The sequence below is a fragment of the Narcine bancroftii genome, chromosome 10 (assembly GCF_036971445.1).
Source record: "Narcine bancroftii isolate sNarBan1 chromosome 10, sNarBan1.hap1, whole genome shotgun sequence".
Taxonomy (NCBI): Eukaryota; Metazoa; Chordata; class Chondrichthyes; order Torpediniformes; family Narcinidae; genus Narcine; species Narcine bancroftii.
This window is the reverse complement of record NC_091478.1, coordinates 66,422,800-66,446,221: the sequence shown is the minus strand read 5'-3', so window position 1 is coordinate 66,446,221 and position 23,422 is coordinate 66,422,800. Positions and strand designations below refer to the sequence as shown.

At 43.5% G+C, this 23,422-nt stretch overlaps 1 protein-coding gene across 4 annotated transcripts in view; it reads left to right on the top strand.

Annotated features, from left to right (window-relative positions):
* Positions 1–23,422, top strand: part of gnao1a (guanine nucleotide binding protein (G protein), alpha activating activity polypeptide O, a) — a 268,174-nt gene that overhangs the window by 90,557 nt on the left and 154,195 nt on the right. For all 4 annotated transcript variants that reach the window (XM_069901185.1, XM_069901186.1, XM_069901187.1 and 1 more), the window contains exon 3: positions 11,753–11,894. In XM_069901185.1, the coding sequence (XP_069757286.1) occupies positions 11,753–11,894 (142 nt within the window). The remainder of the gene's footprint in view (positions 1–11,752; positions 11,895–23,422) is intronic.

Here is a 23,422-nt window from a genome sequence, read left to right as displayed (position 1 = left end):
TTTTGAGGCAGCATCACTGTGCAAACATTCATATTATAAACCGTTACTATTACTATAAAAAAAACAGTGCATGAAAAGTAAGGCATTGTCTTTAGTTAATTGATTATTCAGGAATCTGATGGCAGAGGGGAAGAAGCTGTCCTTGTGCCGCTGAATGGTCGTCTTTAGGCTCCTGTACCTTTTTCCCCGATGGTAGCAGAGTGAAGAGGGCATGGCCTAGGTGGTGAGGGTCTTTGAGGATAGTGGCTGCTTTTTTGGAGACCCCGCCTCATGTAGATGCCCTTGATGGATTGAAGTCTGGTACCTGTGATGTTGCAGGCCAAGTTAACGACCCTCTGGAGTTTATTCTTGTCCTGAGAGTTGGTGCCTGCATACCAGGCAGTGATGCAACCAGCCAGAATGCTGTACACAGTACACCTGTAGAAGTTTATGAGAGTCTTTGGTGACATACCAAACCACCTCAGACACCTCACAAAGTGTAGCTACTGGCAAGCCTTCTTTGTGGTTGTATCAACATGGAGACTCCAGGACAGATCTTTAGAGATGTTAACACCCAGGAATTTGAAGTTTCTGACCCTCTCCAGTACTGGGTCCTCGATGAGGACTGGGTCGTGTTCCCCTAATTTCTTTCTGAAGTCCACAATCATCTTCTTGGTTTTGAAGACTTTGAGCGCAAAGTTGTTGTTGTTACACCATTCAATGTGCTGATCTATCTCCCTCCTGCTCACTTCCTCATTGCCATTTATGATTCTGCCGACAACTGTGGTGCCATCGACAAACTTGTAGATAGCATTGTAATTGTGCCTGGCTGCACAGTCATGGGTGTATAACGAGTAGAGCAGTGAGCTAAACATGCATCCTTGGGGTGCATCTGTGTTGATGATCAATGAGGAGGAGAAGTTGTTTCCAATTCATACTGACTGTGGTCTTCTAATGAGAAAGGCAAGGATCCAGTTGCAGAGGTGGGTACAGAGACCGAGAGTTTGTAGCTTCTTGACCAGCACTGAGGGAATAATGGTTTTGAAGGCCGAGCTGTAGTTGATGAAGAGCAGCCTTATGTATGAATTGCTGTTTTCAAGGTGATCCATTGTTCCTGGTGGAACAATGAGATCTGCAGAGTTTGAGTAACTGTAGACGTCTCCCAGGTGATGTTGAAAGAAGGTTGTACTGTTTTCTGTGTTTAGCATTGGGGAGGTAAACTGATCCAGAAGCTGAGCAAGGATCTGTGCTGATCCGGGGAGCCAGATGAGGGACTGGACAAGTCTGGGGAGCTGGGCAAGGGTCTGGGCTGATCTGGGGAGTCAGGCGAGGGTCTGGGCCGATCTGAGGAGTCAGGCAAGGGATCTGGTACTGATCTCATTGCAACTCTCACACCAGCACATATCCCTTGACCCCCTTGTTCGAATACTTGTCAGTTTTCACACAAATATCTTCAATGACTCCTGAGCCAAAGCTCTATTTTATGGAGGATTCCAAAGATCCACCCTATACCCTGAGAAATCTTTTCTCATCTCAGTCTTTAATGAGCATCCACTTGTTCTTGGATGGACAACCTTGCTCGAAATGCACCCAACAAGAGGGAAACATCCTCTCGGTATCTGCTCTGCCATACCCCCTTGAAATCTTGTCACGCCCACTTTTGTCTGTCAATGCTGCAGTGTGTACAGGCCTAACCTGCTCAACTTCTCTTCATCCCAGGAATCAATGTTGTGAACTTTTCTGCACATCACATCTTTCTTTAAACATGAGGACCAAAATCAAACGGTGTACTCTTGGTGCAGTCTCATTCTGTCACCCCGGCAGACGAGGCTTCTTAATTGCTGGTTGTCCCCATGTGCCACTTCTTTGTGTTTATGCCATCCATCCCTTTAAAAAATTTTTTTAAATTTAGACATACAGCACAGTAACAGGCCATTTCAGCCCATGAGTCCATGCCACCCAATTACCTACACCCCCCCTCCCCATATGTTTCAAACAGTGGGAGAAAACTCCAGGGAAAACCCATGAAGACACAGGGAGAAAATACAAACTGCTTACAGACAGCACAGGATTTGAACCCCGGCTCTGATTGCTGTTTCTGTAACAGCATGGCCGTAACTACTACTCCAACCGTGCCACTCAACCGTACCGCAACACTTTGTAGTCCCACTCCATTTTTCCTCTAGATGCTCCAGATTCTTCCCACATTCCAAAGACGTACAGGATTAGTTGGTTACATGGGTGTATTTGGAGCATGCAGGCTCGTAGACTGGGAGGGACCTGTTAATGTGCTGTAGCTCCTAATTAAATTTATATTGTTTCCTTTCCAAGTGGATAATCTGCTGTCCTCCCACTTAGCCCATTTAGTTCCCTTTGCAGGTTCTTTGTGTCCTCTTCACAACATAGTAACCCCCTCTCCAAAAATTCAGTCAGATCATACTCTATGCCCTTCATTCCAGTTCATTAACGTGGATCGTGAAAATGAGGACCCAGTACTGCTGTGAGAGTCTCTAATCCGCTGTAAATTGTGCACTGCAGGGCAAGGAATTCTCCGCCATAACCAATTCCACCTCGACGCACCATAGAATGTTGGAAACAATCAGCAGGTCGGGCAGCATCTGAAAGAAAAGCATAGTTGATGTTTCTGGGCTGTCATTGCAGAATCATAAGACAATGACTGCTTCGGTTTGGGCGTAGAAGGCTGCAGAGCTTTGCTATAACTCAGTCAGACTCTTAGAGTTTAAAATGTACTGCCCTGCTCACACTGTGTGGAAGTTCCAGGATTCTAAGGACCAGGGAGTGTTGAATTCTCAGTGGGATAGGGGGTGGTTTTGTTGTGATTATGGCCTAGGAGGGTAAGGGGTCTAGTTGAGGGACAGAGGTCCTCAATTGATTCAGATGGGGATGGACTGCTAGAGAGACAGGGGTGTGGATGGTCTTTGTGAGGTACAGGGACCTGAGTTTTCTCAACAGGATAAAAATTATTTGTGGTGTAATTGGAGGTTGGGGCTGAGGAGGAAACTGGTTGGAGTCATCGGGGATGAGGTGTTGGACCTGAACAAGCAGAATATTAGTTATATTGTGAGTTGCCACCTCGCACTCATTGTCACCCAAACTAGGAAGGGAAAACCAGATGTATATGATCCAGTGTTCATTGGCTGATCAGAAGTGGCGAGGGTGAGCAAATTTAAGTTCTTAGGAGTCACTGATCGGTGGATCTTTCCTGGACCCCACACACCAAAGGCATCATGAAGAAAGCACGTCAGCGCCTCTACTTCCTCAGGAGTTTGCGGAGGTTTGGTATGACACCAGAAACCTTGGCAAATTTCTACAGAGGTGAGGTGGAAAGTTTGCTGACCGGCCGCATCACGGTCTGGTACGGGGACACCAATACCCCTGAGTGTAGAGCCCTCCAAAAGGTAGTGGACACAGCCCAGGACATCACAGGCAAACCCCCCCCCCCCACTATGGAGTACATCTATCGAGGATGCTGCCTTCAGAGAGCAGCAGCAATCCTCAAAGACCCTCACCACCCAGCACACACTCTGTTCTCGCTGCTGCCATCAGGAAAGAGGTGCAGGTGCCACAAGACTCACACCACCAGGTTCAGGAAGAGCTGCTCCCCCTCTGCCATCAGACTCCTCAATGACAAACTCAGTCAGGGACTCATTTAAGGACTCTTACTTGTTCACTTTATTGATTTTCTTTTTGTTCTCTCTGTATTGCAGTTTGTTTACATTCGTTATCTGTTTACAATTCTTTGTTTGTTTACATGTTTTACAGTTTATTTTTTGCACTATCAATTAGTGGTAATTCTGCCGCTCCCACAGGAAAAAGGAATCTCAGGTTTGATGCGATGTCATGTATGTTCTCTGACAATAAATCTGAAATCTAAAAAGTAACTAAAGCTAGAAACACACAGTCAGCAAGGCAATAGCTGATGAAGGGTCTTCGACCTGAAACTCTGTTTCACTTTCCACATATGATGTTTAATGGTATCATTTGCTTGAGGGCATCTCAACAATATATTTTGCATTCACTTGACTAAGTAAATGGACTTTGATTTCAATGTTCAAAGCGAGTTTATTGTAATGTACATTGCAGGGGAGATTCTGCTGCAACTGTACGAGGACCTGGTGAGGCCACATCAGGAGTACTACATGCAGTTCTGGTCTCCTTACTTAAGGAAGAATGTATTGGCTTTGGAGTTGGTCCAGAGGAGATTCACCAGGTTGATTCCCGAGCTGAGGTGGTTAGCCTACGAGGAGAGGTTGAATTATCTGGGGCTGTACTCGCTTGAATTCAGAAGAATGAGAGGGTATATTCGAGAAATGTACAAAATTATGAAAAGTATGAGAGGTAGGTAAGTTGTTTCCATTCGTGGGGAGAAACTACAATGAGGGAATCAGGGTAGATTTAGGACAGAGATCAGATGGAACTGCTTTGCCCAGAGGCTGTGGAATCTGTGGAACAAATTTAATTTCTTGGGAGTTCATCTGAGGAACTTTCCTGGACCCAACACACCAATGGCATCGTGAAGAAAGCACGTCAGTGCCTCTACTTCCTCAGGAGTTTGTGGAGGTTTGGTATGACACCAGAAACTCTGGCAAATTTCTACAGAGGTGTGGTGGAAAGTGTGCTCCTCTGGAATGGGGACATCCAGTACCTCTGAGGGTAAAGCCCCTGCAAAAGGTAGTGGAGAGATCACAGACAAAACCCGACAAATAGAGGGAACGCTGCCGTCGGAAGGTGGCTGCAATCATCAAGGATCCACATCACCTAGCGCATGCTCTGTTCTCGCTGCTGCCATCAGGAACGAGGTGTAGGTGCCACAAGACTCGTGCCACTAGGTTCAGGAACTGGATTGCAGTTTGTTTACATTTCTTTATTTGTTTACATGTGTATGATGTCTTTTATTTTTGCACTGCCAGTAAGTAGTAATTCTGCCTCGCCTGCAGGAAAATACTCTAACAATAAATGCAAAATCTAAAAGGGCTGACCACGGATGGGTCACTCTCAGATTTAGATTGTCCAGGAGATGTGCGTATCTGCCCTTGCAGTTCCCTTGTTGCAGGACTGCGTGGAGGCAGGGTGAAATATGATCGAAAGCATCTCGTCAAATGTCTGGCATGGCATTGAACATAACATAAAGTGGTGCAGGTTAGCAGGACCCAGTATCCAGGCAATGGATACTAAGGCATAGTCACAGTCAAAATACAAAGGGAAGATGATATCCTTTGTACCCATTGGAGTCCCGTGAGCTACAATTAAAATTAAAAATCCCCCTTCATGAGGGGCATTTTCTCCACACCCGTCAAAAACTTGGGGTAGAGGGTGAAGCCCGAGCACTAGGGGGCGGGGGACACTCCTCACAGACAGCACCAGAGGTCAGGACCGACCCTGGGCCTCAGGGCAGCAGATCTGTGCCACCCCAAAGCTGAAGGCGCGGAAGTATGGAGCTCAGTGGGAGAGGGGTTTGTTGCAGTCGAGGTAATTGTATCGTTGCATTGCTTACAGTAAATCCCAGGTATGTTAATAACATGCAGGGGACAAGGAACTACTTGCAGTGCCTTGAAACTAAAACATGGAAATTATCCATTTAGCTCACTGTTTTAATGAGAATATTTCACCTTTAAGCAAAAAAATATCATTTTAAGCATTTACATTAGTTTTATTTTCTTCAGCTTTGTTGTACCTGATTCACCTTCCTATCTATAGTACATTTGGACGGCGTTTATTTAAAAAAGAAGCAAATAATGGTGTGTGTGAGGATAATTCATACGAAACACTTCACTTAAGGCACCAGATCGATATCTATTAATAATCCATCCTATCATGTCAGTTAGATAACCAGTAGTAAATACTGTGGAAGGGCAAACAGCGGTTGGCTGGTTGGCTCGATGGAGCGATACTGATGACATTTGAACAGCGTGTGATTGCAAACCATGCATGGCATCTCTGAAAGAGAAAGGACAGGAGTGCCAAAAAAAAATGTTGTGTAACCTGTCCCAAAGAATGGCAAGGACTTTCCCAATAAAAATCTGCAGGGCGGCTTGTAAATACTGTCTACCTGTGCAAATGGGAGGAAGTGCAAGTCTCTTGAGCAATGCTGGAAGTCGTGAGCAGCCATTCTTCTGCTCCCAGAGCAGATGTTCTTCGCAGTTGGATTCCTCGTGCATTGTACCCCAAACACCATCATCAGCCGTTTTCACACCACAGGTGAGCGATGACCCTACTTCATCCCGGTGAAATTCCTTGGAATTCAGGACCTCCCAGGCTAAATTCCCAGGAATTTGACCTCCTCGGCAATTTCCTTGGAGGGGGGGGGGGGGGGTCCTGCCCCCAAACGATGACGCATTACACACTCACAGGAGTAAGTTCACCCCCTCGTCTGCTCGCCCGCTCACTAGCTCCCTCCCCACACTTCAGCACATCCCAACAGTGGCGCAACAGCGGCGCAACGCAGGATGAATGGCCGACTTCATTTCCCATAATTCCTCACGCTGCTGGAACCACTCTGGTGAAATACAGCTGCATGAGGGATTATGGTTAATGAGGACCACATTGTGCTGCCATCGCAACGTGCCAAAGCGGCCCGCTGTTTCAGGAAGTAGGTATCTTTTCATTTTAATTTTAGTCACCTACACGATGCAGCTGATGTCACGAGGCTTCCCCTGCTCGGCCATTTGCCTTTTTACACCGCAGGGAGAGGGTGACCTGCGAAAATTTCCTAGGGCTGCGGCCTACCTATGAGGTGGGGCTACGGACCCGTTTAAAATTTCTGGGCCAACCTTTTCACACCACAGGAGGGTTCCCAGGAAAATTTCATTTTACACTGCAGTGTTAAAAGCCCTGGTGATGTTCCAGACTATACATCATAATGGCTCCAATCAGTGCATTCCAGGGGAAATGGGAAGGGAATCTCATTTTTGGGCCATTGGTAGTTTCCCTATGGTTCAACCAAATTTTTCTCCCTCTTGGTCAAAATGCCCATTGTAACTGGTTGGAATAAGAATGATCTGCCAAATGTTGTACTTCTGGAAATGAAAATCTGCAGATGCTGGGGTCCATACAGTGCACAAGAGTGCTGGAGAAGCTCAGCAGGTCATGCAGCATCCATGGAAAGGATTTGACTGCCTATGGCCTTCTTGGACACTGCATGGCCTGCTGAGTTTCTCCAGCACTCTTGTGATCTGCAGTTAAGGAGCAACTGTACGCACAAAAGAAAGTTCAAGAGCTTCAGTCAAAGCTTGAGCATTCTAATAAAGGGTCATCGACTTGAAATGTTAGTTCTCTTTCTCTCCCCGCAGCTACTGGGTGACCTGCTGTTTATTTCCAACATCCTATTTTGAACCAAAAAAAAATCTTGCCGGAGGAATGGCGTCTCGAGCAATATCTGTGTGGGGGGGGGGGGGGGGGGGGGCGGAGGGATCAGGAATTGGGTCCTGATGCATCAGCCATTCCTTCCACCACTCCCCGCCCCACACTCCACAGGTGCTGCTCAACCCTCTGAGTTCCTCCAGCAATTTTGTTGGGGGGGGGGGGGGTCATTGTTTGAGATTCCAGCATCCGTTCCATTCTGTTTTTCTTTCAGCTCCAATGTCGTGACTTCCTTATGAAGCCCAGTTCCCAAGGCATTTGCCTTTGGTAGATTAACCTTTCCACTGCCAAGATCTTCACTGGAAATAGATGGTGCAAAATTCACTTCATTTAAGCCACTGAAATTAATGTTGGATATCCTGAATCCAAGTTGTGAGAATTTAAAACTTTTGGCTGCAATTCATTCTAATTACCTACCTTTTTGAATTATTAAGTGTCCTTTTACCGAATCTGATCAGATGAGTTTTTCTTCCTGAAACAATGGCCCTTTTAAGCAGCAGTGCTCCATTAAATGGGCAGAAACACTTGGTGAAAGGAGAGATATCCAAGCATTAAAGGGAGAGTGTTACAGCATTAAGGATTCAACAAAGCTTCATTTGGTATGTTTGAGCACCACTTGGTTTGTGCTCAAGTGGCCTTTTATTTGTATCTTGAATGGAATATCAAGCACATGGTTTGGCTGGATGTCCAATTGGAATTGCCTCAAGCTTTCAGTTACTGCCTCCAACTGGCATCCCCTCCAACAATGAAAAGACCTAAATTCCATCTGAGTTTAAACCAAGCAGGGTCACACTTTGAACCACAGAACACAAATTCCTATCCCAGTTGCCAACTGGCACCTGCTCAAAAGCTTGCTGTAATGATGCAGCCCTGTTAGATTGGGGAAGGTCGAGCCATCAGAGATAGCCTACCTGAGATTGTCAACATGACCCGAAAGAAAGAGTTTAATAAAAACTATGTTTTGCGTGGATTTGAATGGTGGAGTAAACCATGAAACAGACTAGATTGAATGGAAGCTTGGAATTTTAAAATCTTGAGAGGAGGAAGAAATAAAAGGTGGGATTAGGAGTTCCATAACTTTGAGGCCATCAGAGTGAGTTGTCTGATGGATAGAGCTGAAGTGAAGAGAGAGGGAGGGAGAAACGGCAGAGGAAAATTGGTGGAGAGCAGCCTTCAACATTAGGGTGACTCCTTGTAGAAACCTTTGATCTACCAGATGGGGAATGTTCCACGTGGGACATCCCCATCTTTAGAGAGAATTGATGGCTGTTAAGGTCATCAGGCTGCATTTCAGGGTCTTTGGAGGGTGTGCAGGGCAGGGACTGGGGAGGTTCTGTAGTCCAGTGACAGTGAGATAGGAGGATAGTGTGCATGAGCTGGAGGAAATGACCGGGGAAGCAGATTAGCTCTGCGAGAGCTGCTGGTATAGGTGAGGGTGTTCTTGGTCTAGGGGCAGTTGGTGGGAAAAGAGACCTCATTCGAAATATTTTAAGGAACCAGCCCTATCGGATTGAGGGAGAAATTGGAGGATAGAAATAAAAGGTTCAGGGAACAGAACAGTGAAAAGGTGTAGTTTAATATACAATGGTTAATTAGCAGTGGAGGTTAATATGACCTAATTAGAGAGGTCCGTACCAGAGCTTGAGGTAAACGGCAGAGCCGTGTGTACTAGAACATTGCAGGGATGAGTGATGTTGCAGGTAAAATATGGTGAAGCAAAATTGAAAGAAGCTGAAGAAAGGTATTAGGCTAAGTTATATCTAACCAAATTGAATTGTTCACCCAAACAAAAAGAAATTATTTAAATGTGATGCACTCTTACAGCAGGGTATTTACTTTTGACTTCTGGTTGTGTGGACCAAGTAACTTGAACTGGAATAAGTGAACTGGTTGACAAAAGGCAGCAATGTCCATACAAAGAGAGGAGAGATGAATAGGTTAAGTTTGGAAAATGAAAGCGTCATCTTTTCAACCATACTTAATTTTTAAAAATTAATTTTCATACATTTCACGTCGGCTCATATAGTGATTCTTAACCTTTTTTACCCCCACCTTAAGTAATCCCTTACTAACCATAGAGCACCCACAGCGTCTCATAGTGCTACGGAATTCCGCTGCAGTGATGACATAACATAACCCCAAGTGAATTGTATGCAAATATGACGGGAAGCTGTTTATCACCAATGTACATGACTGGGAAGTGAATCTCTTTTAACATTCTGAATAGGTAGAAGAAAAACATTGCAGAAAAGGGAGGGTTTAACACTTCCAAGAAGAATTAGTTTATCTTTGGGTGGTTTTGAGTCAGTTCGGGTGGAAGTTTGCGATGGTAAGAATACCATTGGGTGTTATCATTTCATGGCACAGAACTAGGAGTTAGCAGAAGATGAGCAGGGATAGTAATGGTTCACAAAGGAGTTTGATGCCACTGGATCCTTTCCCAGCAAAAGGTGATCGAATATTAATTTGCCATGAGTTAAATGGGATTACAACTATTTATGGGTTGTATTGCGTTACTCTGGACATTTGACATGGCACTACCTTTTGCATCCACTCCAGTCTCTATGTCGATCATGAGATGATGTTGTACCCCACGCAACACTTCTTTTGAAGAATTGTGGGGTAACTTAGACTTTTTTTAATTACCTTTAAAGTTTGGTTTGGGCGCAATACCTTTTGCATTTCTTCCTCCTGAGTACACCCATTGTGGCAACCCTCCCAAGGTCTTGCCAATTCTGCAGGCCAGTTTACTTATCCCGAACGCATGACCGCAGTTCCAAAGCTTCAATCCTTCGTGGAGATTTCCCGCTAGCCATTTCAGCTTCATTCATTCCAGCCTCTCCTCCCTTCTAAAACAACCTGGTCTTGATCCTGGGGAGTAGATTTTTTAACAACAAAGAACACTAGCACCCTTTTTGGTAGCACCCAATGACTTGGACCGCACGCACCTCTGAAGTCGGCAGTGGGGCTGTAACTATGATGAGACCAGTTATTAAGGCTCCACTATAATTAATTTTGAAGGAAGGGGCAGAAAAATATAACTTGCCCTGATATTTGGCTGTGTGCCTGAGACAATGGAAATCTTTAGATGATGGATTCGCAGGTATAAGTTTTCTACATAATGAAGACTGCCCGATAGAAATTGGTGGATGTGGATAGAGTGTGACTATTTTAGACGTGTGTTCATTTTAGTAGAAGGGCTCTTTATAAATACATGGTAAAGATCAATATACTTGTGTATATTTACTTAGTGAATGTCTGACTCCAGCCAGTAACCAGAAAAGTAAAGCACTCGTCGATGAACAAGCTCGGCACTTTTCACCTTGCCAATTTACCATGACTCGCACAGATTAAAATGCACATGGTCTGAATAGGTACTGGGGTCAAAAGTGGGAATGATTACCTTTTTTTAGATTCAGTAATTAGAAACGTAGATAGCAAAACTGAATTCCCAATTAACTCTGTACAATATGGATTTGGAATTAGTTAAGATCAGAATCCCGGAACCGACTAGGAAAATAATGAGATTTCAAAACAACATAGATCGAAGCATGGGGTCTATGGCCCACCAGATCATCCCCTTCTAATTCAATTTGCCATGTACAATGTCTGTATAATTCAGGTGTTCATCCAGGTGTTTAAATATTGGCTGTAATCTTCCTCCAGCATCCTCTTCGTTAGTGCTTTGCAAATGCAACCATGCTCTGGATGAAAAAATATCTTCCTCAGATTCCTTATAAACAGTGGTCCTCACCGCCCCCCCCCCCCCCCCAACCACACAGGAATAAATTATTCTGTCTGACCTCTCTATGCCTCCCATGGGTTTATTCACCTCAATGAGATTTCTCTACCACTCCCCCCCCCCCCCCCCCACCCCTCCGGGCCAAGTCTTCTGTGCTCCGGGGAAACAAACCTAATCTATCAAATCACTCCTCCTAACTGAAACCTTCCATCCCAGACAGCATCTTGCTAAATCTCTACTGCATCCTCTCCAGTGCAATCAAATCTTTCCTCTTGTACAGGCACCAAAGGCATGATGTTCCAGCTGCAGTCTAAACCAGTGCTTTATTGAGTAGTACCAAGACCTCCTGGCTGTTATAGTCCGTGCTCTGGCAAACAGCCCATATGCCTTTTTCACTGCCCTATCTACTTACAAAGTCACTTCCAGGGACCTTTTCAAAGATAAAGGAAAGTTCTGGAAGCTGCTTAAAAGTTGGTCATTGTTCAAAATCCTGTTCGGAGAACAGTGGAAGAGATGTGTTGGTTTATTTGTATTATTAGAAGTGTCATGGTGCGAACCTTCTTATTCTAAGCATGGGGATCGCTATTGATATAATTTAGTAGAACTGACAAGTTTTATTTACGTCATATCTGTGTACCTTGTGTTTTCCAGGATTATACATGAGGATGGATTCTCCGGCGATGATGTGAAGCAGTACAAGCCTGTGGTGTACAGCAACACCATTCAGTCACTGGCAGCCATTGTCCGTGCCATGGACACCCTGGGCATTGAGTATGGTGACAAGGACAGGAAGGTACAGTGGTAATAGCACATCCAACATGTGGAGAGAAAGAAAAACTTGCTTATATTGAAGCAAGAATAACTGTATAAAATGAACCAAATTGGACCGGGGAAACGTCAGCGTGATTAATTCGCTGAAATTGGGGTGTGCGTGAGGGCAATGGAATGAATGTACATGGCCATTGTTTGATGAAAATAGTCCATCACTTGGGAGAATAATGAATTGGGTGTGGAATCTGCTGTTCAAGTTAGCGGCAACACGCAATATCTGAGACAATGATAGATAAATCTCAATTAATCCTGTAACTTCCAGTTATAACGTTTATAACAACCCTAACCTCCATGTTTACCATCTGAGGAAATGTAAGTTTTACTTCATAAGTGGCAGAGGTATTGAGAATTGGTTCACATTAAAATCAATGCTTTGTTTCTCTCATTGTATGCTATGACGCCAGCGGGCATTGGTGTTAGTGCCCAGGGTTAGTGTCCCTTCCACTCTGCCAGATGAGAACTTTGCTCAGTTTGCATTCACCAATATTTTGTGCATTGGCTCATGCCACCAGCCAAGTCAGGGCAAAATGGGCATCGCGTTTCCATTGTATTTGGATGGAAGTATCAACATAGCATTTTAAGCAGACCATTAGTTCTGCTACAGTATTTCAGACACAATGTACAACCTGTGTCGGGGGAACTTGATCATGTGAATTTGATGGAGAAGAGTGCATGGACTCCCTCCTGTGGTCTGGGAATTCACAGGATTGCACCATTTCCCCAGTTAATTTGGGGTGACGTTTGTGAAAGCACAACCTTAGAATCAATACTATTATTGGATTACAGCCATGATATCATTGTTGAGGGGTTCAAGTGCAAAGAATCACAGTCATAATCAATCCTCCTCTTCCAAATCAAACATGCACAGATAAAAGCATTAAACTGTTGCCAACCTTTTAATACTGATGGTAGAATATGTTTTACTTCTGAAAGTTGCTATGAATTTACAGGCAATTCAAGAGCATCTTTTCTTCCTCTCAGTACCAAATAAGCTCTTGCAATTCCTATGATAATATAAAGTTGCTGAAAAAGGAATCTTCTCTTATACGCTGATGCACATATAATATATTAGTGAAAGCGAACGGAGAAACCAAAAATATAAGGGATACAAAAACAGCTTGTGTTATCAGAAGGTGAATTGTGTTGCATTGAATTTGGTCAGCAGATCAACATCATGTAGTTATTTATGAGAGAAGTCAATAATGCTGACATGCTGGTTCCCAGCATGGACTAAAAATAGTGTCACAGATGAGTAAAGAGATTGTAGGAGTCTTAAATGTACACTTCATTGTGGGAGCTCCAGAATTCTGATTGCAAGTTGTCCATATCACCATATACAGCACAGAACAGGCCAGTATGGCCCTACTAGTCCATACCGGAACAAATCCCCACCCTCCTAGTCCCACTGACCAGCACCTGGTCCATACCCCTCCAATCCTCTCCCCTCCATGTAACTATCCAGTCTTTCCTTAAATGTAACCAATGATCCCGCCTCAACCATGTCTGCCGGTAGCTCATTCCACATCCCTACCACCCTTTGCGTAAAGAAATTTCCCCTCATGTTCCCCTTATAATTTTCCCCCTTCAATCTTAAACCATGCCCTCTAGTTTGAATCTCCCCCACTCTTAATTGAAAAAGCCTATCCACGTTGACTCTCTCTGTTCCTTTTAAAATCTTGAACACCTCCATCAAATCCCCCCTCAATCTTCTACGCTCCAGAGAAAAAAACCCCAGGCTGCTCAACCTTTCTCTGTCACTCAAACCCTGACATCCTGTCAACATTCTCGTGAACCTTCTCTGCACTCTCTCGATTTTGGTGACCCAAACTGCACACAGAAATGCTTTCCTGAAGGACAAAGCTGGCCAACTTTGGGAGGCTGTCTGGTCCAAGGAGAAGACTGGCAATCTGACAGGTGACCTGAAAGAAAGAGTTGCAACCCAATGATTTTTGAGTTGGAAATTTTGTTCAGAGGAGCACATCCGGACCCATAGCCAGAAGGTGAATAAGATGATTTTGTTTTGAGTTCCACTTATGGCCGAGCTTCACATTTGTGTTATCCTGGGGTCACATTTCAGATATAACAACATATAACAACTGAGCCTCCATTCAATCATTTGGTTAAAAATGGCAACACGATCTCTTTGTTGCTATTTATGACATTATGTGAAACTTATTCTTGAATTAAGTAACTTACAAAACCTTTGCAATTATCATTTATTTTACACATGACTCTGATTTAAGGTCATGCAATGCTTTCATTGTCTGGTGTCATTATCTTTTGATGTGCTTATTGGAAGTTTGTTGGGATATTCATTTGAAAGGCTATATAATTTAGAGCATTCAATTTGTGAGTTGGTGGAATATTTTTATCTTCATGTTTCCCTTCCTCTCCATTGACCCCATCCTAGTGCAAACTCGACCGGAGAATTAATCCAGGGTCCTATCTTTTATAAATGACGTTCAACGTGTAATTTTTCATTCCTGGGTCTTCCACTCATCAGCCCTCTCCCTCTTGGGCACGTCACCACTGACGCAGTGCGATGCTACCCGATCACAAATGGCAGTTCCAACTGGGGTTGCCATTGGGAGCCAGAAAGCCTGCCAGGCTTCTGCTGCCTGATCCCTAAATTCTAGCTTAACCAGACCTGAGATTCACCATTGGATCATAGGCTTGGGTTGAGAAGTACACCACCTCTTTTCTGCTCCAAACACCTTAACCAACTGAACAATGACTGGTGCCGTACTCTACATGGTAATGAACATAACTTGATTGAACTAATGGCATATATTGACCTGGTCGATGAAATGAAGTAAAAAGTTTTTTAAAAAATAAAGCTTATCCAGATATAATAAGAAACAAATGCATGTGTTCTATAGCTGGTACTTCCCTTGAGACTGCTGTGATATGATTATAGTTGTAATGTAGAGGATATTCCCTTAAGACCATGTAATGTGATTAGAGCTGTTATGTAGAAGATGTTTCTGCAGGTATAATTAGAAGTGTTGTACAAAGGATACTCTGTGTCCAAACAAGCTCCTGGGCAGGATCAAGCTTGAGGCCGGGGTGGGGGAGCAACTAATGTCTCTTTTTTTTAAACACAAACTTCATTTGCTGATCTCCCCTCCCCCATCTGCTCCATCCTCACCTCTGACACCTGAAGCTGGGAGCAGACAGCCAAGTCTGCCCACCAGCTGCCTGACCATCTGTCCACGTTCAAAGCTCATGATGCCACCAGCAACATGAGGCTCATTCAGTGTATTTCCTTTGCAAAGTCCCCCCGCACTCCCCCCACCCCCAACCCTGGCTTCCAAAATGGAAATGACTGCTTTAGACTCTGTTGGCCTCAATTCCATCTCCACTCTCCAGACATTTTGTTTGTTCACGTCATTTATCGCCTCTTTGTTTGACTTTCGCTTTGCTCGTCTCTGAGCAAGGTGGACAGTGCAATCAGTATCAGTCTAAGCAAATGCAACACAACACATTCACGTTAAGCCATGGGAGATGCTGGCCCCTGCCATGTCAGGGTGGTGCTGCCCCCTGAATTTTTCTTGGCATCCTTGCACAGTGGAAATCATGTCCACTGTGTCTCCAGATGGGAGGTGAAAGGAATCCAGCCTGTCCTTCAGGGAGCAGTCCTCAGACCATTGGGATCAGGACCCAGATGATGACTTTCCTAGTGGCAGACCCCTTTGACATGAATCAGGTTGGATTTCTCTCATGAAGGTGGTCTCCTCTGAAATCCCTTGGCAAATCCTTCCCAAACATTACGGATGAGGTTGTGAATTTGTAACCCAGCCAAGTTTGTGTACTGAACCGTCAGCCGCCCACTTCACACCCCAGATGTTAAATTACCTGATATCCTCAAAATGTGGGGTTTTTTTCTCCTTGGTTACCTTCCCTTTTTGTAACAATCCCCAGATTCTACTACCCTTGCATCCTCTCTAAGTAGCATTCAGGTTATATCATTTAAATGGGGAATGATCTAACCACTTGGCCTTCACATTAAACAGCATCACCAGGTGAGTCTCTCTGGGGGCCATCACTGACCACTAACTTAACTAGACCCCTAATTGGCTGCAGGGGCAGATTGAAGACTGGGCGTTGCTTAATAAGTGATTATCTCCTAAGTTTTTAAAGCCTTGCATCCACCTACAAAGCACAAATCAAGTATGATGAGATAATCTTGTATTGATGAGTGGAACTCCAGCAAGTTGGATGCCAAGGCTGTTCTGACACTACCTCCGAAACATGCCACCACTGCACTAAGAAGTACAAAGGCTTCATGTGCCACTGCTTGTAGGTTCCCTTCATGTCATCCTAACTGAGAAACATATACCCCATTCCTTCACTGCCCACGGTGCTGTGGAAGTAGCTTCACCAGAAGAACTGCAGTTCCAGCACCTCCTTAAGGTAAATTAGGATAGCCACCAATGTCCTGTTCCTAAAAGAGGAATGAAACAAAGCACCTAGATATTAATGTACTTATGAACATAGAAGTTAGGGAATGGGAGTTGGTTGCATTCAGGCGTACTCTCTGCCTCGTCAAATGTTTATGCCTTGAGGTGTGTTGAAGTGATCAGGACAAGAGGTAACTAGAATAGAGCTTCAGCAGTAGGTGAGGTGATGTTGGACAATGTTATGGAGCTACTATTACAGGTACAGGGTCTAACATGGCACCCAGATCAGGAAGCTTCTGGTTCAGTCTCAGAAACTTGGCAAGGAGAGAGACCAAGTTAGCGGCCAGAGAATGGTGTTTATGATAGAGGCTAAAGAAGGTAGAAAGGCTTTGGAGGAGAACGCTGTAATTAAGCATTCAAAAGGTGGGGGAGTTCATGATTCTAGGTTCTGGAATTCCCTCCCCAAGTGGCTTCATCTCTCCACCTCCCTGTCCCCTTTAAACTTGCCACTAGAAATCTATCATAAGCTTTGATTACCTCCAGAGTGGGTTAGTGCCAGATATGGATGTTACTCCTGTTGTAATTATCGGTGACCACTGATAGAATCCAACCATGTCCAATCGCAGTCTAATGCTTGGACTTTGTCTGAGAACCTTTGCCTTCACCTTCTATGGTGTTGAGATTCTCATTAATCTCATTTTTGGGATGAGTTCCTTTCTTTGTCTTCACTGCACTTCTGATGTTGCTCATTCTCGCTGATTCACAAAATATTGGTTTAAAAATACTTCATCTTCAAATACATCAGTTGCCTTACTTCATCGGTCTGTGATCTCTTCCATCTCCACCCTCAGGTTGACTTCCTCCATCCTTCCGAACTGCATCTCCTGCCTCTCTTCATCAAGTGTCTTTGTTCCTCACTCAAATTCAATGACCAATCCATCTCTTCGAACAACTCCTGCCTTGTTGTTTTACTATCCTCCTTCAAATCACTCCTCAAAACCAACCTATTAGTCCATATCCTTCAGTCTTCTCTCTCCCCTTTTCCTACCAAAGGTTGGCAAGACCTTCCAAAACAGATTTGTGATTAGCGGTGTTAGGTTGAGAATATCATCTGGAGACTGGTGAGGTATGATTAGAATTATACTTCAGACCTGGTTCACTCGGGACAGATATATTTAGAGGCGTGTATAGAATGGAACTGTTGAGGGAATACGAATGACTACATTAGCCTACTGGAGCTGCAACATTGCAAAGTTCCAGTGATAAGTTCACTTCCACTTTTCATGATCAGAGATTCCTAAGGACTTGTGTGGCTGCATATTGGGTAAATAAAATGTGCTGCTGGTTCCTTGTGTTTTTTTTAAATAAACTCAAAAAAAAAGATCGAGGTGTAGCGAGAAAATGCATGTGGGTCTCTGCTGGATTCAAGCTAAAGTTTTCTGTTTTTGTCCTTTTGTAGAAATAGCACTTACCAAGCCTCTGTTCACAGTGCTGGCTGGTCGTGGCACTAAGCAGAGACAGGAGTGTGCAGAATTTAATTCTCACTTCAGGTTATTAATAACTCCTTTATCTTTTGCTCACATTTAAAGAAAGCTCAGTGTTTGCAACTTGGACGGGTTTAATTGAATTTGGATTCTTCACCACAATAACATAGGAGCAGCTTCCCATGAAAATGCTGCAGTGATTTTTCCAATCCCTGTTCCTTTTTAGCTCCTGGTGCCGACTTCTCCTCCAGTTTTCTGTGCCTGCCTCTTATTTTTCTTTTTTTTTAAATTAATTTTGATTTTAAAGCTGAAATATTTTTAGTTGTTCTAATGGCTGTTTTATTCCTGTTTAATGCTTGGGTCTATTTTTAAACTTGCTTCAGCAAGAGATTAGAAAGCATATATTTCTGGTTATCACTGCGGAACTTGGGTATGTTTTTTTTTCATTAAAGAGCCCTCACTTTCTCTGACAGGTGGCAAAATGTTTCACATGTTCATGGAAAAGTAAAGAGACATCGAGCTTTAGGTAGAATGACACCAATTCAAACAGTTGAATATATATCATTGAACTTATGTCATGAGAATGATTGATATCAAGCATGGGATCGCTAATGTTTTATTGTAATTGTATCACTCCCATAAAACTGCCAAATAAAAACTTTAATTGTTATTTAAAATATGGCAATATGTTTGCAATCTTAGCATGTCTGTCATTAATCCAAATAAAGATGCAATTGGAGTGCCAATGGAATGAATGTAATTAAGAGGTTGGCTATTATACCTGGACTGAAATCTCTGACACAGGTTGTGTTACGGGTTTGGAAAAAACTTGAAATCTAATCCTTATTTAAACCATTTACATAGGCTATAATATGTCAGTAGGAAAGACAAAATGTGGTTTTGTGTTTCTGTAGTCAATGAAGTATGTCTGAATAGTTCATAAACAAGTAAATATAAGAGAGCTCAGTTGATGTATCCTGTACAAACAGGGGGTCCCTTGACTGCTGTAAAATCCCTGGAGAAGAGAAAGGTTCCTGTTCATTATTGCTATCTTGTATCTTTCCCAATCGGAGTCAAAACAGGCTTCCTGGACGAGTTAAGGACATCATGATTAGTGTAGCAGTCAGAGCAATGTTATTAGGGCACCAGAGACCCGGGTTCGAATACATTCTCAAATGTGCATTCTCCCTGTGGAGAGTGGGCTTTCCTTGGGTGCTCCGGTTTTCACCCACCCTCCAAAATATATGGGGGTTAATTGGGGTAGTTGGACGGCACGGGCTTGTGGGCCAGAAGTGCCTGTTACTGTGCTGTATGTCTAAATTTTTTTAAATCCACACGATGGGCAAGCAGAGAGAAGGATGGGGTTGGACCTAGCTATTTGCCATGGTCCTTGTAGATTCAACTGACCAGGAGGAAGTATGCAGGTATTAGATAGGGAGGTGGAGTAGGGTATAGTGTGCCCGCAAAATTCTGCGTAAGCTTAAAACCACATTTTCAGTGGACTGATAGGACAATAATTGCAGGTATAATTCCATGGAAGCCCAGACCAAAAAAGTTAACTTTTGGAGTTTCTGATTTTGCATTCTTCTACAGACTTTATCTCACCATGTAAAGTAACAATGAATTTATCTCCCACTGCAACAGCAAACCTGCCAAAGTCTTTCATTTGAGGGGGATAAAATAAACTGCAGACAAGTTTAAGGCAACAAAGAGAAAGACATGGAGGATTTGAAGAGGACATGGAGAATAATGAGAGCAGTCAGATCAAGAAAGGGGGTGGTCTTCTGAAGATGTTGTCTGCATGGACTTTAGTAAGCTTTTGGCATGCTCCCATGTGGTAGGAGGTGCAGATGCAAGGGATCCACAGTGAAATGATTGTTTGGATTTGGAATTAGCTAGTCCACAGAACACAGAGAGTAGTGGTGGAAGAGCATTATTCTGGCGAGAGCAGTGGTTCTCAACTTTTTTCCCCACTCACATGCCACCTTAAGTAATCTCTTACTAACCACAGAGAACCTATAGCATAGGTTAGTAAGAGATTACTTAAGGTGGTATGTGAGTGGGAAAAAAAAACACTGAGCTAGAAGTTCATGAACAGTGGAGTATCACAGTGATAGGCGTTGGGACCCCTTTTGATGACTTGGATGAAAAAGAAGGGAAGTTTGCAGATAACACAATGATTGGTGAGATTGTAGAGTGTAGAGGGTATCAAAGGACGCAGCAGAATATGAATCAGTTACAGATATGGGTAGAGAAATGACAGATAGAGCTTAATCTGGACCAGTCAAAGAGTTGTACAGCAGGGAAACAAGCCCACTGAAACGGCTTCTCCGTGACAAGCAGCAGGCTCACTTGCTTTCATCCTACTTGCCTGCATTAGGTCCTATCCCCTCACACCCATGTAATTATCCAAGTGTTTCTTAAAGCTAATGCCTCTGTCTGTACCACGGTTCCATGTGCCCACCACCCTCTGAGTGAAGGACTGTCACCTTGCATCACTTCCAAATCGTAACCCTCTCCCCCACCCTCATCCAATTTATAGTAATGCCCTCTTGTCTTAGATTCTCCTACTCTCAGAAATGGACTGACACTACTCACCTTATCTAAGTCCCTCATGATTTAATAGACCTAAATAAGATTCTCACTTGCTCACCCTCCTCCTCTCCAAGGAAAACAAGCCCAGGCTTTCCAGTTTCTCATGATAATCCAACTTCCCTAATTCATGGCCACAACTTTGTGAACCTATTCTGTACCCCTTCTTACTCTATAAAGTCCCTCCTTTATCTAGGTGACTAAACATTGCAAGTGTGGCCTCACCAGCATCTTGTACAACTTCCACGTGACATCCCAACACTTGTATTCAATGCCCCGACCGATGAAGGCAAGCGTCCCAAAAGCTTTCTTCACTGTTCTGTCTACCTGGTGAGTCTTGAGTGTAAAGGAAAGGAAGTGCAAGCAATCTCTGCATATTATTTAATTTAATTTAGGCCTCGTGTTCACCACTGACATTGTGGGCTAAAGGCCATGTCCTTGTGCTGTTCTGAACAAAGAGAAATAAGGAATACAGAAGCAACTTTCATGCTCTGGAACTGGGTGAAGGATCAATACCATGTAAACATATTTCCTGCAAGCCTAAAGGGACAGAACATTAGAAGGTTTAATAATGGTCTTTCTCCAATCTGTTGCTTAAAGACTCACTAATTTATTGAAATGCTGCCCCCATAATCCAAGATATTTTAAATTGATAATTTTTTCAATTTCTATATGACCTTTCACGAAGGGAGTGATGGAATCGTGCCATTTTTTACATCCTTCTGCTCTCCATTTGTATTCATCTCTTTAAGGTTAAAGGCCAGCTGATCACCGATACACGCAGAGATGGAGAGTGCAGTAGAACCATCTCTCATTAACAATAGATTTCTGGATTTAATCCACATTGAGGTGGTCCAATGATCTCCCCAATTACGGATCTTAGTCCTGACCTTAGTTCTTCACAAATGCACCTGCATGTGCGAGTGGGGGAGAGGGGGAGGGGGCTTAAGCAAAATTAAGATAATCGTTGTCTGGCATCTAAAGCTAAGAACTTGGAACAAGCAAGGGAATACTCTATTTTTAAAGTTATAATTAATTTCACTGATTACACTTGGATATCTCCAATAAATTGTCTGGCCAAGGAATGGTGGATTCTGGGAACAGTGGAATACTTAGCTTGACCCCGTCCAGGATTAATCAGGAGCTACAGTTGGTGTCAGCATTGAGACAGGATAGTTTTTCTCTTCTTCCCCCTTTAAATAACCATCACATAACCTTCTTCAATTAGTATCTTAAGTATATGAATGTTTTTTAATCGCATTCAGGACTGTTTTACACTAGCAGCATTTTGATATTATGAGTTTGCTCGCAGAGTGATTTCGTTCCTCCACTAACTGTCCCTCTGAGCTTTTTTTTATTGCTGTTCCCACAACCATGTCACAGACTCATCAGTTGCTCCATCAGTGATTTCATTAAAATCTCGCAATCAGACTGGGTGGTTCTTAATTCTAAATGTGTACCGCCTCAGGGGAGATGGTAACTAGAGTCTAGCTGTACACCTAACGCAGACAGGTCTTGACTACATGCCCAGTTCAGGTGGGATTGACATTGGAAAAACATTGGGATTGGATTATATCAGACAGACTGACTCTTTTCTGCGTAAATGCTGGTGGCGCAATTCTACAATCTCTGGGTCAAGTGGACAAATACCTTGTCCTGCCTGGATTCTGGATGGTTGGGACATGTTTGATCCAGTATCAATACTATTGAGGCCCTCAAGCTTGGGTTGGTTTGGAATAGACTGGTGTTAGGTTTTAAGTTTGGAGAGAAGTGCAGGAGAAGGCTTGTGTTTGCTGCTGCCACGTGTTCAATGTTTGGACAAAGCAAACTCCCAAGGCTTGAGATTTTCATTTTGAGTCTAACTTGAGATGAGATCCCATTGTATACAAACTATGATTCAGGTGTATCAGATTGAACATTGACCCAGATCCAGGTGACTGCTGATTTAAACTTGGGTTGCAGCTGATTTAGACACTGGGGAGATGTTGCCCTTGTATGGAATAATCTCAACAAGCAGATGGCTCCTCCTTCCATCCCTTACTTTTTCCGACAATCTCTTCCAACCAAGCCCTTCCTCTTCCCTGCCCTCTTTCTTTCTGCCCAGCTTCCCTTTCTCCCACCACACCCTCCTGTTCCCTTCCCCACTTTCCTATTTCTTCGTTGACCCCCCCTTTTCCCTTTATCTACTTTGCCAATCCTCTTCCTATGCCCCACCTCCTTGATTTTTCTTCCCATTGCTAGCCCTGCCCTCAACTTTTTAGCAGATCTGTTATGTCTGAATCACTCAGATTCACTGTCTTCGTGAAATCCTGAAACCAGTAGTGGAGGGAACCACTGACAGACAGAAACCCTAAAATTTTACTAATAGATCCTGAGCTCTGTCCAGGGTACTGAGAAATCACGACCTCCCCAGCAGTTTACATTCTGGCCTCTTTGACAGGGCAGTTCAATCTTGATTCCATTTCATGGTCAAGGATAGACTAGCATGCCTCAATTATTTACCTAATTTTAATTTTAATAATTATTTACAATAGTCAGTGTAACTGATGATCACTGATTTGGGGCAATCATTTGTGAAAAGCAAAGTGAAGGTTTATATTTTCAGACCAGACCTCGGCACACATTGGTCAGGATCTGTTCATCTGCTCCTGGACTTGTCTCGGATCTCTGGATCTTAACTGTAATTGGCTGGGAAGCTGGCACTGGGTTGAATTATTCAAATCTCATCATGTTTGAACACACCTCTCTCTTGATTTATCACCCAGCTCTTGCATTTTGAAGCATACTTGGATTATGGAGTGCAGTTGGATTAAATAGAAATGTTCTGTCCGTAATTGAAACTGTTAATGCAAACATGAAAAACAGCCTTTGTTCAGAAAGAGAAGCAGGTGCGATGACGAGTTCATTTGTTATCGAGGAGAGAGGCACAGGGCAGCACCAGTCTCAACTATGTACTCAAATTGAGTGGTAATCTCCCTGATCCAAGTGTGGTTAGTAAAGACTGAAGAACTGAA